General features: G+C 40.6%; 1 protein-coding gene across 10 annotated transcripts in view; it reads left to right on the top strand.

Annotated features, from left to right (window-relative positions):
- frmd4a (FERM domain containing 4A) overlaps nt 1–18,890 on the top strand; it is a 100,022-nt gene that overhangs the window by 65,603 nt on the left and 15,529 nt on the right. For all 10 annotated transcript variants that reach the window (XM_030135863.1, XM_030135864.1, XM_030135862.1 and 7 more), the window contains exons 2-11: nt 877–942; nt 5,384–5,478; nt 7,012–7,104; nt 9,977–10,061; nt 12,123–12,179; nt 12,909–12,931; nt 15,561–15,644; nt 15,756–15,821; nt 15,916–15,973; nt 16,156–16,242. In XM_030135863.1, coding sequence (XP_029991723.1) covers nt 877–942; nt 5,384–5,478; nt 7,012–7,104; nt 9,977–10,061; nt 12,123–12,179; nt 12,909–12,931; nt 15,561–15,644; nt 15,756–15,821; nt 15,916–15,973; nt 16,156–16,242 — 714 coding nt within the window. The remainder of the gene's footprint in view (nt 1–876; nt 943–5,383; nt 5,479–7,011; nt 7,105–9,976; nt 10,062–12,122; nt 12,180–12,908; nt 12,932–15,560; nt 15,645–15,755; nt 15,822–15,915; nt 15,974–16,155; nt 16,243–18,890) is intronic.

The raw sequence follows: 18,890 nt of genomic DNA, 5'->3' as shown, positions 1-18,890 counted from the left end.
CCCACCTTACCCCACCCTACTACACACCCACACACACACCCCACCTCCAACCCCATTTTCTTCTGGCTCCCCTCCCCATATCCCAGATGTGAGGGAAGTGTAGGAGGGGCCAGAGGGTGTTTGTGTTCCTCAGGGTCCCTGCTTCCTGTTAAATTGCAGAGAAACTCCACATGTGCTGAAAACACCAGCGTACACACTTATTGTACTCACACAAACATATGAATGCACAGATGCACTTAATACTTCTGTACATATATCTCACATGTTTCCCCAATGATGCTAAACCATGTAAATGTTTGCATTTCATAACAGACCACCACTTGTCAGACGCAGTTGCAGAAATAACTTGGCTTTGTCTATCGTATGGAATGCTCGGTCTAACTTATGTGTGTGTTCGAGGCGCTCAGCTCCCACAGTTGACTGTTTCATCATTGCACCTGCTTCAGTGTTTACGCCTGATCTTGGCAAATGGATAATATCCGTTTCTCTGAGCTCTCTTCTGAAAACATTATATCAGCAACACAGACAAACGGCAGGCAGTTTCACTCATTGTGGTAGTCCACTGTTTGATAATGGATTTCCTGCTCAAGCAAGAATGCTTGAAATGTCAGTGAGGAATTGAACAGCACAGGACATCGTCTGTATTGGCCCATTGTGTGTAATGAGCTCATCTAACCTTGTTAAAATTTCACTGAGGATACCACAAAGAAGCACACTTAAAGCTTGCCATACAGCACATGCTTCTCATATAAACAGACAGTGAAACATTATAGTTGTAATCCTGTTCTTTTTTTTCTTTTTTGACTGGTACAAGCAGACCCCAAAGATTTTTTGTTAACCAGCAAAATACTAATAGTCCCTTTTTGTGTTTCACAGATGACAGAGGGGAGGCGATGTCAGGTCCATCTCCTGGACGACAGGAAGCTGGAGCTCCTTGTACAGGTTTGTCTTCTCTTCCATTCTCCCTTTCATTTTCCTCCACTCTCTCTTGGCAGAATCTCATTTCCCTATAGCAAGAGAGAAGTGATGTCTAGTGTCCTCGGAGAGTCAATTACTGCTGACAGAAGGAAATTTGGTCAGGAGTCGGTGACTTTGCTCTTTCTTGATGCTCACCTGATCTTCATACCCCCCCCACTCCCCACTTACACACACACACACACACACACACACACACACACACACACACACAGAAACACACAAGTGTGCATCAGACTCTGCACTGCTTTGCTCTTCCTTTACAATCCATGCATTCAAACAGCAGTGTTCAGTCCTAATGATGTCCAAAACAGAAAGCCTTACTTCCCCTAAACTCATGCTTCACTGCTCATTTCTCATCCCCGTCTATGCCAGAATGCCTTGGTGATCAAGCTACCAAACAACATCGTCTATCCGTCTTTCAGCCTGTCCATGTGTCTGTGCATCAGTCAGTTACCCTCTGTTTAATTGTCAGTGCTTGGAATTAATCTTGAAACGACTTAAAACAAAGCAGCATGCCCCATGCCATCCCCTCCCCCTACTTTCAGCCCTCTGTCCTCCCAGCAGGCCTTTCTGCTGTAATGACCAAAGGCATCAGCGGTACCCACAACAGACCCTTCACTTTCTTCTTTGCCATTGAAAACCACTATTCTGCTAATCTTTCTGCCAGGTTCATTCTGTTCTGTTTTACTCTGGTACACATACTAGTTTTATACTATTATAACAGTTTATATAATGGACAATATGTATTTTACATCACAAAATATGTCACATTAGATTAGGTTTAGTGTGTATGTTGTGTAGAAGGTCATTCCAGTCTTCCTAGCCTCACATAGGACCTTTTGGGTCAGACCATTACCTGTTTCTACTGGAGACAGACAAAGACAAAAGAAGGTAATTGCCCCAGGAACTGGCGAGCAGGGGAGAAAGATTGACACTGAAACTTGGAAGGTTGAGAAGCAAAAAGAAAAGTGAGATGAGAGCTCAGGAATGGAGAGGCAGTAGATGACATACAAAGTGGAGAAAATGGAGGGGAGAGCTGAGGATAGGTCTGCTGACTTTCTGATTTGATTACTCTGCCAGAACTGATCCCATCTTTTAAATTGGCAGTGCTTTCTGCTCTTCTTCCACTCGCTCTCTCTCTACTTCTTTGACCTTCCACATTTCTCTCGTCATATTTTCTTTTCTCACTAGGCTGCTTTACACTTTGTCCTTTTCTTCAACCTGGCTTCAGATGTCGTCCTCGGAAAGTAGTAAATGTAAAATAATTGTAACATGTCAAGATGACTGCTTTCAAGGTTTCAAGCACATGAAGATCAGTTCTGTGTGAAAGTCTCTCTTTTGTTTAGTCATACATGAACATTGTTAATAAAAGCTGTATGTACAGTTTGCAGAAAAAAGGATGTTATTAACAAACAGTTGTCATATAACTCAGGATCCTGCACTTATTTATACTCATTCTTCTGCTCTCTGTCCTCTTTTCTCTCTCTTGAGCGGATGTTCAGTAGGCCAGAGAATTGTTAGTGGGACCATAGAGAATTACAGTGTTGTTCTTAGTTTTCCAGTGAAGCATTCAGGTCCTGAGCTTGTGCACAGAAAAATTATTTCATAAAAGAATGTGCATAACTCATGAGCAGTCCACAGAGTAACTAATTTTCAACTATTAATGCAGGGCTCCATATGTTTCATGTCTTAATTTCAGACGATGCAAGGTCAGTACAAATCTGTTGCGGTCTTGCATTAAACTTTTTTTATAGTCATCCCAGGTGCATAGGTCAGCCCCTCAAAGCTTATTTGGGTTCATTTCTGTCACTGACATAACATTGACCAGCTGTTTAATCCCAGAAGTGTAGTTCACCTTTTTCCTCTTCCTCATCCCCTTCCTGCTACCTTTGATACGTAGCATGTCCTCCATGGTTTGTTTATGGAGCCAGGAAGTGTTTGCCAGAAGGCCCACACACGCATTGCCCAGGCTGTAAAGGTGGACTCTAACCACAAAATACACCTCTGGGTCAAAGTATGTGTAAGTCATCGACTATCACTCCCTAAGGCTGGAGTGGTGCAGGATGAGGACGAGTTACAGTAAAAGAGTTGCTCCTTATGACTTTTCAAAGTGGAAGTGTTTCGGTTTTTATACAGAGTGCCGGGTTTACATCCTAAAATGGAATTGTTAATGCTGAAAAATGGGCATTTGGCTGTAAAACCTTTTCCTTCCCCACCCTTGGACTAAGTAGCGCCACTGATAAATCAGTTTGCATCCCATAAATTTGAACAGACCTTAAAGCTGCCAAGTTCCTGACTGGCTGTTTGTAACTCTGATGCCAGCCAGCTGAGTGAGCTGCTGTTATGTGTTTGTCACTTGTCTGTGGGTATGCTTTAGCACTTGCACCTCCCTGTAATTCTTACACTGTTAATTACCTGTGCTGCTGAGGAGGCACAGACTAAATGTCTATTAGAGGTAATGCTGTTTAAGCTAGCAGAGAGCTTACTGTCTGATAAATGGATGCATATTGTCTGTGTGTATGAGTGTGTATGAGTGTGTATGTGTGGATATGTGTCTGTACGTGATTGGAATGTATGTCTCTATTATTATTATGAGTATGTGTGTGTATTCTGTCTGTTTAGTACGTGTGATTCACTGTCATTAGGCATCTTCTAGAACATCCGTTAGTTATCTATCATTGTCCACATGAGCTATAGTGTCATACGTATGCGTATGAAAAGTATGAGCAGTCACATGAAGAGTGGTAACACATCATCTTGTCGTCTGTTTACTGTGTCCACATGTCACTGTACCCCTTTCATGGTTCATTTTACTGTACTATGGATATTGTTTAATTGATGGTGTTGCCAAGGCGATTGACTGCTGTGCGGTAATGAGAGACCACCACTGTTTGTGTCCTCAGCAGAACCAAAACATGTATTATTGCTGATACTATAAAGACAGGCTTGTTCTAGACCCAAAATGTCAATTCTAAAACTGTTTGGAGCCCTTCAAAGAGGCATGTGGTACTCGTTCGAAGCGCTGCTCTTCCATTTTGAGACCCAACAGAGCTAGTTATTGCTTTTGCAGTTGTGTTTAGATCTTCAAACCCTGGTTTAAATCAAATAACTAGCATCTAAAACTGAATACGAGCATTGAATGAGCATAAATGGGTGACTGCATCATGAAGCTTTCATAAACAGGCTCATGATACATCAGTAGATAAATGGGACAGCATGAGGCGTCTAAAACTGTTTTCCGTTAAGAGAGTTGCATGGATGCTTGACTGAAATGTAACTATACGTGATCATAATGTGCAAGTAATACATGTGAGCACAATTAGCCTATATGTTAGGTTGAGCTTCTCAATCTCTCTCTCCAGAGCCTTTTCGTGTAGCAGGATCACTGTAGGCACTCTTATATGAGATCTAGGTCAGTGGCAATGTATGTGTGCATGTGTGTGTATGACATCACTGAAGTCTCTTTAAATAGCCCTCAGTAGCTTCTTTCACTGAAGTCATAGCTGTGCTATGAGTAGATAGCACAGGACCCCAGGGGGAGATTCTTAGGAAAGTGCACACTATGACATGATAACTGTGGGCGTGTGTGTGAGTGAGTGAGTGAGTGAGTGAATGAGTGAATGTGTGTGAAAGCATGCCTTTCCGTTGTCCTTAATGATCTACTGATATAACATATGTATTCCATTTTTATGTTGTGAGTAGGATGTATAAATGTTTTCTGTGGATGCATGTGTTCATTTGTGCCTGCAGATTTGTGTGTGCATGTGTGTGTGATGAGAGACAGCATGTAGGCAGCGAGGCACACCCATGGTTAACCTCAGGGTGGGGCGTACTGTTACTCAGGATGTCACAAACCAGCAGCATATGGCAGCAGTCCCCAGCCTCTGCTGGGCTTTAAGATGCTCTGCATGCTCTAAGCGTTGTGATGAATAGAGGTTGTCATCACATATAGTTTGGACAGTTTTCCACAATATTAACTAGCTTACTAGCAAATTCTTGTGCTAGCTGCAGCCCTCTCCCTGCAGTACTTTGGTTCAGCCCATAGCCATGACTCTGCAGTAGAGGTGTGGGTCAGAGAGGCGGAAAGGAGGGAGGGAGGGAGAGGAAGGGCAGGGTACCTGCACTGTCAGCAACATCCACACACTCCATCCATCTTTCTCGCTCTCTCTCTCTCTCATTTATCTCCTCCTCTCTTGCTCTTTTCCCCAGTGTTGGTCAGAATGCTTAGTCATTGCAGTAAATCAATAGCTGATACTTCAACATACAGCTTTGCCAACTGCACATGTCCGTTTCCCATTAAAACTACATTTTGCACTGTGAAAAAAACTATTATCTCAAACAAGGCAGACTCTGATTAATAAAATCATAGTAAGAGCATAACTAATTCACTTTTTCTTTTTTGCAGCCCAAGCTCATGGCAAAGGACTTGCTGGACCTGGTGGCATCTCACTTCAACCTCAAGGAAAAAGAGTACTTTGGAATCGCATACACAGATGAAACGTAAGTCACAGAAAAAGGAATGTCATTATAAATTACCATGCTAGTACCCAAGAACTGTTGTTCAGTTCAGTGTGGTTTGTTTCCCTTAAGTTTAGAGTGTAGCCCCATAACGCTGGAACCAAACTCAGACTAATAAGGGTCAGAATAGTTTTTATTGGAAGGTATGGAAAAGGGCACTTTTACAGAAAAGGCAGAAGAAAGAAATAAAATAAAACAAAATTTTATATACTAAGTACCAGTCATGGAGATATTTTACTCTACTGAGTCTATCTATCAAGGCAACATATAAGACATGTTATACCATAGGTAGATGATGGGCAAAGAGGTTTTTAAGACCCAGGTCAAACCGAGTATTCTGGCAAAAAAAAAGGCTACAAAAATGGGTATCAGATATTTTTTGTGTCTTTGAAAATCAAACCAGAACCTTATAGTGGCTACGAAAGTAGTAGTAAAAGATTTGAATCACATATTTAAAAAATAAATAAATCAAAAATCAAAAATAGTATATACCCATATACTCTTCCCCAAGTGTCAAGCATCAATTAAGTCATCTGAGAACATTTTTAATTTTATTTATCATATAAAAATCTGAAGTATAGTAGGTATCTTGTTTGCATTATAGTTTATTTTTGGCTATAGTTTATTTGAAGCAAATGTCTACATTTATCGTGATCAAGGTCAAGGCCTAACCCCACTATTGATGTATCCTTGTTAAACAACATTTAAAGTCACAGTGACATGAAATAGTATCTGCCTCTTGGCTAGCGAAAGCATCAGGAGTCTGTTTGCCAGAGCACTTGCCCTGAAGACTGTGAAATGCAAAACTGACATTCAAATTAGATGGATTGTGGTTGGTGACCTGAAAAACAAAAGCACAACAGAATGGTAGTCCAGAGCAAGTCATGCAAACTTTCTATTGATTTACATACAGGTAAACATTGACATGTCCTTTGTGTTCCTCAGTTTGTTTCATCTTATGTACCTTAGACGTAACAAGGAGAACTGGCTCCTGCTCTGTGGCATTTACACGGCTGCGACAAATACTGAGACCAGTGTCAGTGCAGCAAAGCAACATCATCTTTGCAGTGTCAGTCCCACAGGGCTAATTCTATGATGTGTAGATTTGTTGTGTACGCCTGGGGAGTGCAGACGCCTCAACTCTGACCGTGGTCAAAGAGACTGTGTAGGGGAAAAAAGGGGAGGGAGGGTGAAAGAAAGACACAGAAGAATGGAGATTTGGAGTGAGATGTTGCTCAGTGATTCAGGAGAGCATGTAGGGTTACCAGGGTGACAAACTGTCTCTGCAGTTTCTCTGTGTTGGAGAGGGAAAGAGAAAAGATGGGCAAAGGGTACAGGAAAAAACACAGAAGATACAAATTGTAACCAGGAAAGGAAAATGGCAATGTCCTCAGGAGAAAATGTTCTTTTTCATAATAATAATGCCATTTACAGTGTTCAAATCTTACCGTCCTTGCTGTGATAACATGAACATCTTTGGTTTAAAGCATTAATTGATTGTTTTTGTCTCATCAGGGGCCATTTTAGTTGGCTACAGTTGGACCGCAGAGTACTAGAACACGAATTCCCTAAGAAGTCCGGTCCCATTGTTCTCTACTTCTGTGTCAGGTGAGTCTTTTGAACAACTCCCTTCACCTTGCCAACATGTACCACAGTCACAAATTGATTTTGGTTTTTGGTGTGTGTGGGAAGGAGAAAAGAAGGCCAGTCTCTGTATTGTGTGGATTCATGTGTTAATAGACACAGATTAACAAGGTTAGTTATGACAGGCCCCAATGAAATTGCTTTGACCCACATGTTTAACTCCATAGGACCCTCTCAACCAATCATGAGCCTCTTAAACCTCATCAATATGCACTGCATGCAAATCCCATCAAATAGCTTTGCTGTGAATAAGTGCTATACTCCAAACACCACAGCAGAAAGCTTTCCCAAAGGCACTGTAATTTATTGTGTACATCAGGTCTGTACATTCTCTAGATGCTGAAGCAATTTGAAAACAGTACCAGACTCATCTGTATAAGGCTCCTTTTTCATTTTAATGCTAAACAGGGCAAAAAAATATTGTGCGTCTCTACTCGACCTGCAATAAGGTGTGTGCTGTTGCTATATTGGATTTCTCAGAAAAAGCCAACTTTTCTCTGCCCCTTTCTGACAGGGTTATGAAGTAACCCTTCCGACCCACACTCCTCCCTCGGACCTTTTGTACTGCTCATACAATGGCCCTACTCATTTATTAAACACCCCTGACTCACATGCAGACACTGTATTTTTGGTGTATATGTGACTGAAATACAGAGGTTGAATGTTAGTGTGTGTTTGTTGTTGTATATGTGAGTGCTTTATCTTCAATACATGACTGAACACAAAGGAACAGAACAGTGCTGTGACCTAAGAAGAGATTTTCTAAAATAAAAATGCACAGCCCTTCCAACCTATTATCTAATCGTGAACACACAAATGTACTGTCAGAGGGAAAACCGAGGCTTTGTTTGGGGTCTCCCGGTGTTCTCTGTACCCACCATATCTCCATGTCACACCCCAGGGAGGGAGATTTGGTTAGCCATGTACATAGTGATGTGACGCACAGCAGCTCAGGCCTACAATGTGTGTGAGTAGTCTTTTCCAGGTTGACATTTAACACAGCTCAAGTAATTCACAATGAGGCGACTATATGTCAAATCATATTCTTAGTACATAGAGCAATTGTTCGCCATATTTAGTGAACAATGACATCATTGTAAAATGCAAGTGGGATAAGCTGTGTAGATAAGCTGTGTAGTATATTCCACTACGTCTGTTTTTGGCCTTCGACTTTTTAGTACGGTTGAATCAATGAGCACAGTTCACCAGCAGTGTTAAATTTTCTTCTCTTTTTCTGCATTAACTATTGAACCATAGGTGTGTGTATGTGTGTATATGTGTGTTTCTTTTATGCCTGGTGGTCAGGCTGAGGGTCAATGTGTGTATTTACATAGACTAATAGGTGTTTGACGATGCGGTGGTGGTGCTGTGACACTGTGAACTTTGACACCATTTGCAGGCTCCATCCTCTCATCTCCTTCACAGTTCAGTCCAATCTCTAACCTCAATCTCTCCAAATGTCACCACCCTCAACCCCCCACACTTCTCTCTCTCCATCTCTCGCACTCACCCACACACACACACACACACACACACACACACACACACACACACACACACACACACACACACACATACACACCACCTGATTTCTTAGGCATATGTGCACACATAAATGCAAAATCACAATATAATGGTGGAACATCACTCAGCCCAAATGTCAAACCTGAATCCATTACCAATCCAAGCTTAGTTTTTATTAGGAGCTGATAGCGGTTGTCTTTAATGTGTGTGTTTGTCTGCACTGCTGAATACACCTATGTAACTGCATGCATATGTGGTGTTTGCATGTTCAGTCCTCAGTAAATGCTACGGAGATGCCCACCTCGTGCTGATTCAGTAGGGGCATTTTTGCATGGCTGCTGCTGTGCTAGCTGTGTGCAAATCTCTCATCAACACCGTGGCTTTAATTAAATGTTCACACTGAATATTGACAAGGCTGCTCACTCTCTCTTGCAGCTCAATGGGTAACGCGATTTAAGCGCTCCAATATTGATCCCTCTACAATCCCTCTCACTCAATACGTGCACACATTCATAACGCGCACAAATCGACACATTCATTCACATGTGCTCATAGGAACACGTGCTTAGGTCGCATTTATGAGGATATGTTGAGTCATGCACCCAGAATGATAATACTTGACAAGTGTATGCACAGTGCATCAAGGGAAATAGAAAAATATAACAAGGGACACCTGAGAGTTTTTGTGCTGTATGGGATCATTTTGATGCAGAGAGAAGCTAACAATGAGTAGCTTCCTAGCATACCATCACGCCTCCCCTCTGGCTCTGCATGCATTCACAAGCTAAATTTAGACTGCATTATTATGTTAGTTCCATGCTCATCGCTCTGCCAGAAGTGGGTTACTGTGCTGCTCTTGCCAGTGTGTAACAATGTGTGTGTGTTTGTGTGTGTAAGTATTATATGTGCATGTGGTGAGACTGCACACTGCTGATGATGCAGAGAGGCGGACAATGTGTGAAGTGCATCATGCGCACATTTACTCTGTGTGTGTGGATTGTAGAATGTGCACACACTCACAAACTAATATGGATCTTTGCCAGCCATTGTGGTGAGAGAGAAAAGTGGTGTAAGGGGGAAAGTAAAGGATGTTTGGGTACAGGGTCGGTCTTTAAAATGGTCTGCCCCCTCCTGGTTATTTTGGCCATTACACATTTTCTGTCACATACACCTGTGCACAGTGTAATGCTACTACTATACTCTGAATGGTTGTAAAGGGACGCATTTTGTTTCTCAAGCAAAATAAGTTTAAGATAGTATGTCCTTTTGTTCTCTTGCAGTTGTGTTGACATGTTTTGTATTTTTTTTTCAGGTTCTACATTGAAAGTATATCCTATTTGAAGGACAATGCCACCATTGAGCTGTTTTTCCTTAATGCCAAGTCCATCATCTACAAGGTAACTTGTTTTGTTTTCATAGTGTATATAACTAATACTGGACAACTGTAACAACATTCATCATTTATCATTTTATCATCCATTCTAACTGTACAGATAAGAATAGTTAGGATTTTTTTTGTGCAGTTTTGCATTTGAAAGCAGCGTTTCATCAGGATTTTGAAGGTTTACTTAGAAAAAGTTGTTTTTTTTTTTTTTTTACAGGTGTTGGTGTTATATTTATACAGAGCAGCCTTTCTTTAAAATATTTAAAGTTTATTACCCTATTTTTGTTTCAGTACAAAGAGATCAGCTTGCACAATGATTTGGTGAAACAGGAAATGTGAACTGTTTTCATCAGCTGTTTTTCATCGTGATATATGCTGCCCTACATTTCAGTAACTGGCATATGATTTGATGCCTTTACCATCAGATGTTACTGTTGAATCTCCTTCAGTTCAGCTTTAGACAGCAGTTGAGATTGTGAACAGAAGCCAAAAATATTCACAAAAAGAAAATTCCAGAGTTATTATAATAAAACACCTCTGAAAAAGTTTGTATCCAAAAATCCCCATCATATTAGGGACTGAGTACCTCCCCAAAGTACTGGATGCCTCTCAAGGACACTTGTGTGTTTATTTAAAGTGAGGGGGAAACAGTGTCAAATTTAATCAACGTGTTCATATTGTTCCATTAGAATAGTTGTACTGCACTCCTCTCTCATTACTAATCTATAAAGCTCTGAAGTGCAAATTGCCAGTCCAAGTTTATCTTACACTGAGGACATTCAAAGTACTTTACAGGCAAAAAATAGAAAATTGTTTATGTTAATTCAGAATATGTAGAATAATTAGAAGCAAAAACAGTCTTTAGCTTTGTTTTAAAATGGTACAGCTGACAGTTAAGGAACATCTCAGTTATAAGAGGAGATGATTCCTACAGAAGAGGGTTGGGGAGTCATCAGGAATAAAGAGTTAATTGTAAAGCAGTTATTTATCTTGACAGAAGGGGGCGTACAAGTCCTGAGTGGAAAAAATAGTTGAAAGGGCTGTTAGAACAAGACGTCCCAGAATAGCACAGAGATCTGCCCAAAGTATAAATAGTTTTTTTGAAGTTAGGTCTAACTGTTAGCATTTGTACTTCAGGAAGATGAATCTGTTTTAGGAAACTGTAGCCTTTTTTTTACAAGACACACACTGATGTTAGTAGTAAAGGAGATATAGAAATGGTCTCTTTTCAAATGTGAAGAAAATACCTGTTCCGTTTGTCGTATTAATCACAAGCCACCCCTGAAATTACATCAACTTTGCATCAGTTTTAAATACAAATGATCCTTTTACAAACCAGCAACTGACAACGTCATCACAGCAGTAAAAATATTTGATGTAACATAAAAGAAAAAAAAGGTTTACATTGCTGTTTTAAGGCTGTGGTCATATTTTAAAGATGTGCCTGCAATTTTTGTCAGAGATGTTAGAAATATTTTCTTTTGTGGTATGGAAACAGACACCGTACTAAAACACAGAGAGTGTGACGATTTGTAGTCACAGTGGGTGGTAAACCCTGGTTAGGTTTGTTCTGTGTAGTGTTTCATCCTGGCTGTCTGATCTCTGAGGCAATTAAGAGGTGGATTGTATAGGGAACATTCCTGGCATGCTTGACCCACGACTCACTGCCCACTCACTCTTTTCCCTTTCCCCCCCCATGATACATACAGCCCCAACTGCATGTACATGCACAGGATCAGACCACAAACATATACAAAAACCACATCTCTACAAGTGCCTACAAACACTGATTAAAATGTATTGAATGATCTGGAATCCTGGGAATATGCCTTCCCTCGACCCCTAAACTCCCCCCCTTGAACCCCCCCCTTTAGTTTGTTTCACCAGTCTCTGAGCTCCATCGACATGAATGGGTCATGAAATTAGAGACGGGTGAGAGGCAAAGTGGAGGGGAGTGGTGGAACGATGAAAGGAATGACCAGTTTATGATGGAGAAATGAAAATGTGTGCATTTTATTTCAGCAGTGGAAGAAGGAGTAATTCATGCCCATGACCTCTGTATTTTCTCTTACAGGAGCTTATTGAAGTGGACAGTGACGTTGTCTTTGAATTGGCTTCCTATATTCTACAAGTAAGATAAAAGGGATTGTGTATGTATATGTGTGTGTGTGTTAGTGCTTGCAAATGGCTGTTTCTCACCATACTTAGAACACAGAGCCAAACACACTAGTTATTCCAAGGTCATTCAATCTAAAGTTCTCTTCCAAAACATCCCTGCAAAGATTTGATGCTGATTGACAATGATTCCGCTCATTCATTGCAATGACACTTGGAAGTTTCAAATCCTAAGAAAACTCAGCTTTCTTTGTCGGATCCTGGCACTCACCTCCATTCTTGGCGCAGTTATTCAGTTGTAATCTAACACAGAGCAGCAGAGACATTTTTGACTTCAATATCCCCTTTAAATATCAATGTCTCCCACTTTTCTTACTTGTTCTTTCTTGCTCTTGTCTTTCTCAGAGTAGGTCAGCGCTCTAACCGAGATGCAGCAGGGTCATGTTACACGTAGACCAGGCTGAGTGGTTCGTCTCTGTGTGTGTGTGTGTGTGTGTGCCTTCAGTGCAGGTGCAGATGTACAGTATCAGGTAGCTGCTCTGTGGGCCTTTTAGAGGTTTCACTCTAGACTGAGGTTTAATGTTTCTCTTTGATTTTAGCAGTGGGCCTGACTACACACTCACCTAAGCAAACACACACATCTTGCACATTTGATGGCCGTTGCTCTCGGCTCACATGGCAGTAAAAGTAAAGTGTCTTTTTCTCTCTCCCCCTCCCTTCGTTTCTTCCACTTTCTTTTCAACAGGAGGCTAAAGGTGATTTCACCAGGTAAGCACAATGCTAAAACCAGCTGTACACAACACGCATGTAAAAAGGTATAAACTGTGTTTGTCCATGCAGCCAGAGGGGTTAAGAGGAAAAAGCCCAAATGTTCAAGGAGTGATATGCATTTTAAAACACTTCCCTGTGGTCTACATAAACTGTAAATGCTATACTTGGGTCTGAATTCTTCATTAATTAAACTCCACAGGTCCATCTTCAACCCTATATCTGACTAATTACACGAGACAGGTTGTTTTTGTGCTGGCCCTTTAAATCCAAATGAGCCACTTCATGCCCCACCCCCTCCAGGCTGTTGACCATTTTTTCTGTCCTGTTCAGCCACTTGTGTTCGTTAATACAACCAATAACTGAACATTTTAGGTAATCGGCTCAAAGTTTGGACATATTTTAAATTTTTACTACAACCGCTGCTGCTGATAAACAGTTGTGGCATACTCAAAGAAATGTTCGTCGGAAATCTTGACCTTAAATCTGCAAATGTAACTAGTTATAAAACGTAACAAATTAACCCTTTATCGGGCAAGTATTATTCCGCAAATATTAAATATGGGGCCAATCCCGTGCCTCATTGAGGTCAAGATGCATGTTAGTTCTTATAACACTATACAGTGATTCAGAGATATTTTATAGAACTATTGTAGCGGTTAATAGTGAATATGAGAGATTTTTGTCAGTTTATGACCTTATAATAGTTGTTTTATTGCATGTGTTTACTTTATAGCAAGTTGTGCTCGGAAATTTTATTGCAAGAGAAGGTAGATGACGATGTCCAATAACACACTAAGGTTGAAATTTTGAATTTCAGTGTATTTCAATGAATGCCCTATAATTGGTCAAGCAGGAATTGAATCAGGTTGTAGAAATCCACTCGATTTTTGCAGGAATGAATTTAAAGATAGCTTTGCAGCACCTGGAGGGTTCAAATTCAAACTTTTTGAACTATTAGGGTCCCCAAATACACAAATAAAGGTACCAAAGACTAATAAAAGTGGGTTTAGCAAAATATGACCCCTTTAAAATTTTTGTCAGTGGTTGTGTCATTGTATGTTAATTCAGTAAGATGAGACACAGACAGAAGGACAATAAAGATGCTATCGCCAAACCTCAGCTCCCCTGAGCCTTGAGGTGCATCACTGAGAGCTTTATTCCCAAAAACTGTCTGTGCTTTTTTTCTTTTTTTTGGATCGCCTTTTACCATCTAACCTGCCATCATTGTTTCACTAATGTGAGCCTGCGCTGCCAATAAGAGTTTCCACATGTTCCTCAGATGTACTTTCCTATAACTTTGGCCTGTATGTATGTCATCCTTCATCCATTTATTCCTTTATTGTAGCACAGATAACGCACTTCAGCAACCATCACCTCTGACCTCATTTCCACCAGTGAAAGGAGCAAATAAACACAATATCCTGCAGTGGGCTGGAATGTGACACACTACGGAGACATTCCTTCTGCCACCCCCCCCCCCACCCCCCCACCCCTTTCCTTACCCCTTCCTCTGACACACACCACCTCTCTTAAAGCCCTGTACACCCTGCCCTCTGCATATCTCCATGTAACCTTATACTCTATCACTCCTTCATATCGGGTTCACTGTATCTTTTGCCGCTGCTCCTCGAGAGATTCCAATTAAGATGATTTATGTGTTGGCTCAGTAGATTTAATAATTCCACAAAAGAGTAAAGTAATTGTACTTTGTCTAATGTAAATCTAATTGTTTCATTAATTTCCTTAAGTAATTTTCATGATCTCACAAAAATAATCAACTTCAATCCGGCTCGTTTCAGTAATTTTCCCATTAATAACCAATGGAAGCACATAAAACTGCTTAATATGCAAGTTAATTCCACATTAAACAGAATAAAAAGGTCGGATTAGTCAACATGTGCAAAAGTATACATCCCAATGTTATACTGCATAAAATATGTTGCTTTACATACTCAAACTATCAAGTGTGAACCACCACTGAAGGACAGTTAGTTTTTCTCAGTATTTTGACCATTGAATGCAGACATACAGCTGTGTTCACAAATGGAGGAGCAGCCGGGCAGGATGAGCACAATCTCTTCCAGGGCTTTAGCTCATAGGTTGTCATGTTCCCAGGGCTTTCCCCATTCCTCTGGGGCCAAGGCAGAGGCTAGAGAAAGGCGAGGGGATTAGATTGGGGTTTTAGGACCTCCTGTGACTGAAGGTCTGAAAACTAGATCTACTGCCAAGTGTCTGTGGCTCTCTTTGTGCCTTCCCCTCATTTATTCCGCCCTTGTCTGTGTCTTTTCCTCTCCCATCTCTGTTTTTTGTCCTAATTTAACATCATTATCACCTATATTTCATTACTCCTGTTCTTTCCTCTGGCTTCCGTGGTTAGGGTCTCTGCAGCTGTTCTGTGACAGTAACCGCCCAATATTTTCCTCCCTCGACTCAATGTAGTAAATTTCACAAAGTTAACATTTTATTTCTAAGACGGTTGCATTTGTTCTGCTAAATATTTGAAGTGTCTCTATCAGTACAGTTCAGTGATGTTGCTTTGTCAGTTTTCCGACCCTTTTGCCTACAGCAGTGAATGATGTTTTTGCAGATGTAGTTTTGACCATGTCTTGTGGTTTCTCTCTCCCAGTAATGATGCAACCAGGTCTGACCTGAAAAAGCTGCCTGCTCTGCCCACCCAGGCCCTAAAGGAGCACCCTTCTCTGGCCTACTGGTGAGAGACAGATCTTTAATGAGGCAAATTAAAGCTCTAGCGCTCCTTTTCCCCTTATTTTTATTTGATTTCCCCTCATTTTCTTTGTATGTGATTTGTATTTTCCTACAGTGAAGACCGGGTCATAGAGCATTACAAGAAGCTCAGTGGGCAGTCCAGAGGGCAAGCAATTGTTAAGTAAGTGCATGCATGTGTGTGTGTTTATCTCTGGTAATTCTTGCGAGTGGCTTTGACCCAAACCCTTACATGTCTGTCTTTCTGTTCCTCACAGTTATATGAGCATTGTAGAATCTCTGCCCACATATGGAGTACATTACTATGCTGTAAAGGTACAGTTTTTACTACGTCTTTTCTTTTTGCACGCATTCAACACACATTTTTCCTTAGTCTAGATCTGTTGGATTTAGCAAAATGATGGAGAGCTATTTATACTTGGTTGTCTTTCTATCTACATCTTGCCTCCTCTCATTACATTTCTGTTTACCACACATGTTTTTAATATTTGATTCAGGATAAACAGGGGATCCCGTGGTGGCTGGGTCTGAGCTATAAAGGCATCTTCCAGTATGACCACCAGGACAAAGTCAAGCCCAGGAAGGTGAGACAGTGCTCAGAATTTTCTACATAAAATCTGCCTTGTCCTCTACACAGGCTTCAGTCAAACATTGAACAAGTTATTAGTTTTATATCGAGTCATTAATTTTGAGCTCAACAGTTCATCAGTTTTAGATTAGCAATTCTTTTTTTCCAACAAACTTATTAAGGATGAGTGTTTTACCTCGCTGACATGTAGTCGAAACATGTCATCAAGGTAAAACATTCATCCTTACTAACTTAGACGGAAAAAAAGAATTACTAATCTAATATAAGAAAAACGAAATGAAACAAAAAACAAAATGAACATAATCTAGTTCATCAGTCTACTCTTATCAGGTCAGTGTTTGACTTTTATACTGTCAAGGTTTTTTTTATGGGTGGTTAATATCAATAATGTGTTGCTATAAAAGGACCTGTGTTCTTTTTCTGTCTATTTTTTATTACCACCATTGTCCATTTTTCCAGTCGCTCAGTCTGGACATTGTGTTTGGGAAGAGCACAAACAATGCAGTACAGATATTACTGTACTGTCTGGAGACATTTAGTCTTGGAATTCTTTGCATCCTGTCTTGCTTTTATTTCTACCTTTCTGTAAACACAGTCGTCCCATTCCTCCCAGTCCATGCATCCAGCAACTCATCTGTAAAACCCTTTCCTAACCTGACCTCTCACCTCTAGTTGTGTTTAGGGCCTTGATCTCTGGCATACAGCCTTGTCTCACAGAGTGTTAATGGACTTAACAGCCCTTATAGGAACAGACCACCTTAACACACTGATAACACTGCTGCTAATAAATGCTCAGACTCACATACTCACACTCAGGAACTGGATTGAACTCTGAACTCAACATCCGGATGAATATTTCCTGTCTGCCACAGCCTTCCTGTTTGCCACTAACATTTTGCTCTGAGTGTGAGTACGTCTTGATTAGTGCATTCCAGTCTAAACGAGTGTGTCACCAGCGAGCCCCATTTCCACCTTCGTTTCCTTGTAGCCCTTGAGGCTGCTTAGGTTCTGCATCACAATAGCAATCAAAATTGCAGTCCATTGACACCCACTTTAACTCACATACACACAAATGCCAAACTGCAAAAGACTATATAATGAATATACATATTTACACAGATGACAGAGTGAAAGATGTCACATTATGGCAAGTTATCGTCCTTTAATTTTTGCAGTAAATGCAACAAAATAGGTGAAACATGATTTTAGTGCGAAACCTGGGCAAGAATGGGTTAATACTGTTTCCACAAGTGACTTATCAAGCATTCAGCTGCCATAGCAACAGCCAGAGTGAGTCATTGGTCCGTTAAGCCTCAGTACTGACCCCCTCTTTTTTTTCCTCCTCTCCCACTCTGTTTCATGCCATATCCCTATTCTCACTCTCTCTCATGCACATACCATATGCAAATGGGAAAGTAAAGTTGCAGCACCACTCATTTCATAAATGTGAGTTTAGTCGAAGGAGTAAGGGCCACATTTTAAGTATTAGCTGGTGAAGACAAGGAGGAGAGTCAGGATAAGAGACAGACTCATTTTCCAAGCTTCTTCAAAGGAAAACATGTCCAGAAAGGTCACTAGATTACGTGCAAATGTTCTGTTAGTCATGCTACTCACCACATTTTTAACAAACCAGAGAAAGAACAGTTTATTTTTGATAATTAGTCAGTCCAGTACCAGTAACCACTGACTCAGACTGTAATCACTAAGTTGTCACTGCTTAAGTTTTCAGCCTTGTGAGTCAGTGAGGTGGGGACAGAAGACTGATTATAACACATTTTAGGCCATTGTTGTTTGTCACAGTAGAAATGGTTAATTTTTTGATAGAAAAAACTTAGTTGTTTATTAATAAGCAGTCAAGTGACTTCAGGTTGTTCAGTGAGGTAGGTGTGTGTGAAGCAGTTGGGTTTAATTAGTTAGACTGTTTACAGCAAAGATCCTGTTGTGTCTAAATGCAGCCCATCCACCACACCCACCAAGTTTAGTTGGGGTGTTAAAATACTTTTGCCCACTACTAACCGCAGGGAGACGCATACAGTAAACACAGCCAGGGGTTTACAACTGAACCGCACATGATACTAATGCCTCATTAGTGTGTTGTGACTCGTTTAGGCAGAGATTATAGGGTCTGTATGTTGACTGACTACACTGACTTGATTTAAAGCTATAACCCTCTGTCAGTTCTGTGTTGCAAAAATGATCCAATGAAACACATAAAAGTGGAGTTTCATTTCATATGTCCCATGTATTAATAAACCTGCAGGGATACATACTGAAGAAGCACTCGCTGTTAGATTTGTGTGTATCTTTAAAAGCAGATAGGAGTATAAATTTCCCTCTTGTTTTTCCATAAATGTCATTTTAAAACATTATAAGTTCAACACAGACTATAGGAAGTGCCCCCAGAGTTTTTCTCCATCTCTATGACAACTCTTGTATATAGTATTTCAGTTCTGGCCTCCACCCATGGATAAAACAATAGCCTTTGCAACCCTCATTCTACAAAAGAATAATACCTGGCCCAACTACATTTATACTGCCCCATGCTATTTTAACTTTTTATTCTTCCCATAATCCCCTGGGAGTCCAGGACTCTAACAAAATGTCTTTACACTCTATCAGATCTGACCTTTTCCTCTGTTATGA

The sequence above is a fragment of the Sphaeramia orbicularis genome, chromosome 6, assembly GCF_902148855.1.
Source record: "Sphaeramia orbicularis chromosome 6, fSphaOr1.1, whole genome shotgun sequence".
Lineage (NCBI taxonomy): Eukaryota > Metazoa > Chordata > Actinopteri > Kurtiformes > Apogonidae > Sphaeramia > Sphaeramia orbicularis.
This window is presented reverse-complemented; position numbering and strand designations above follow the sequence as displayed.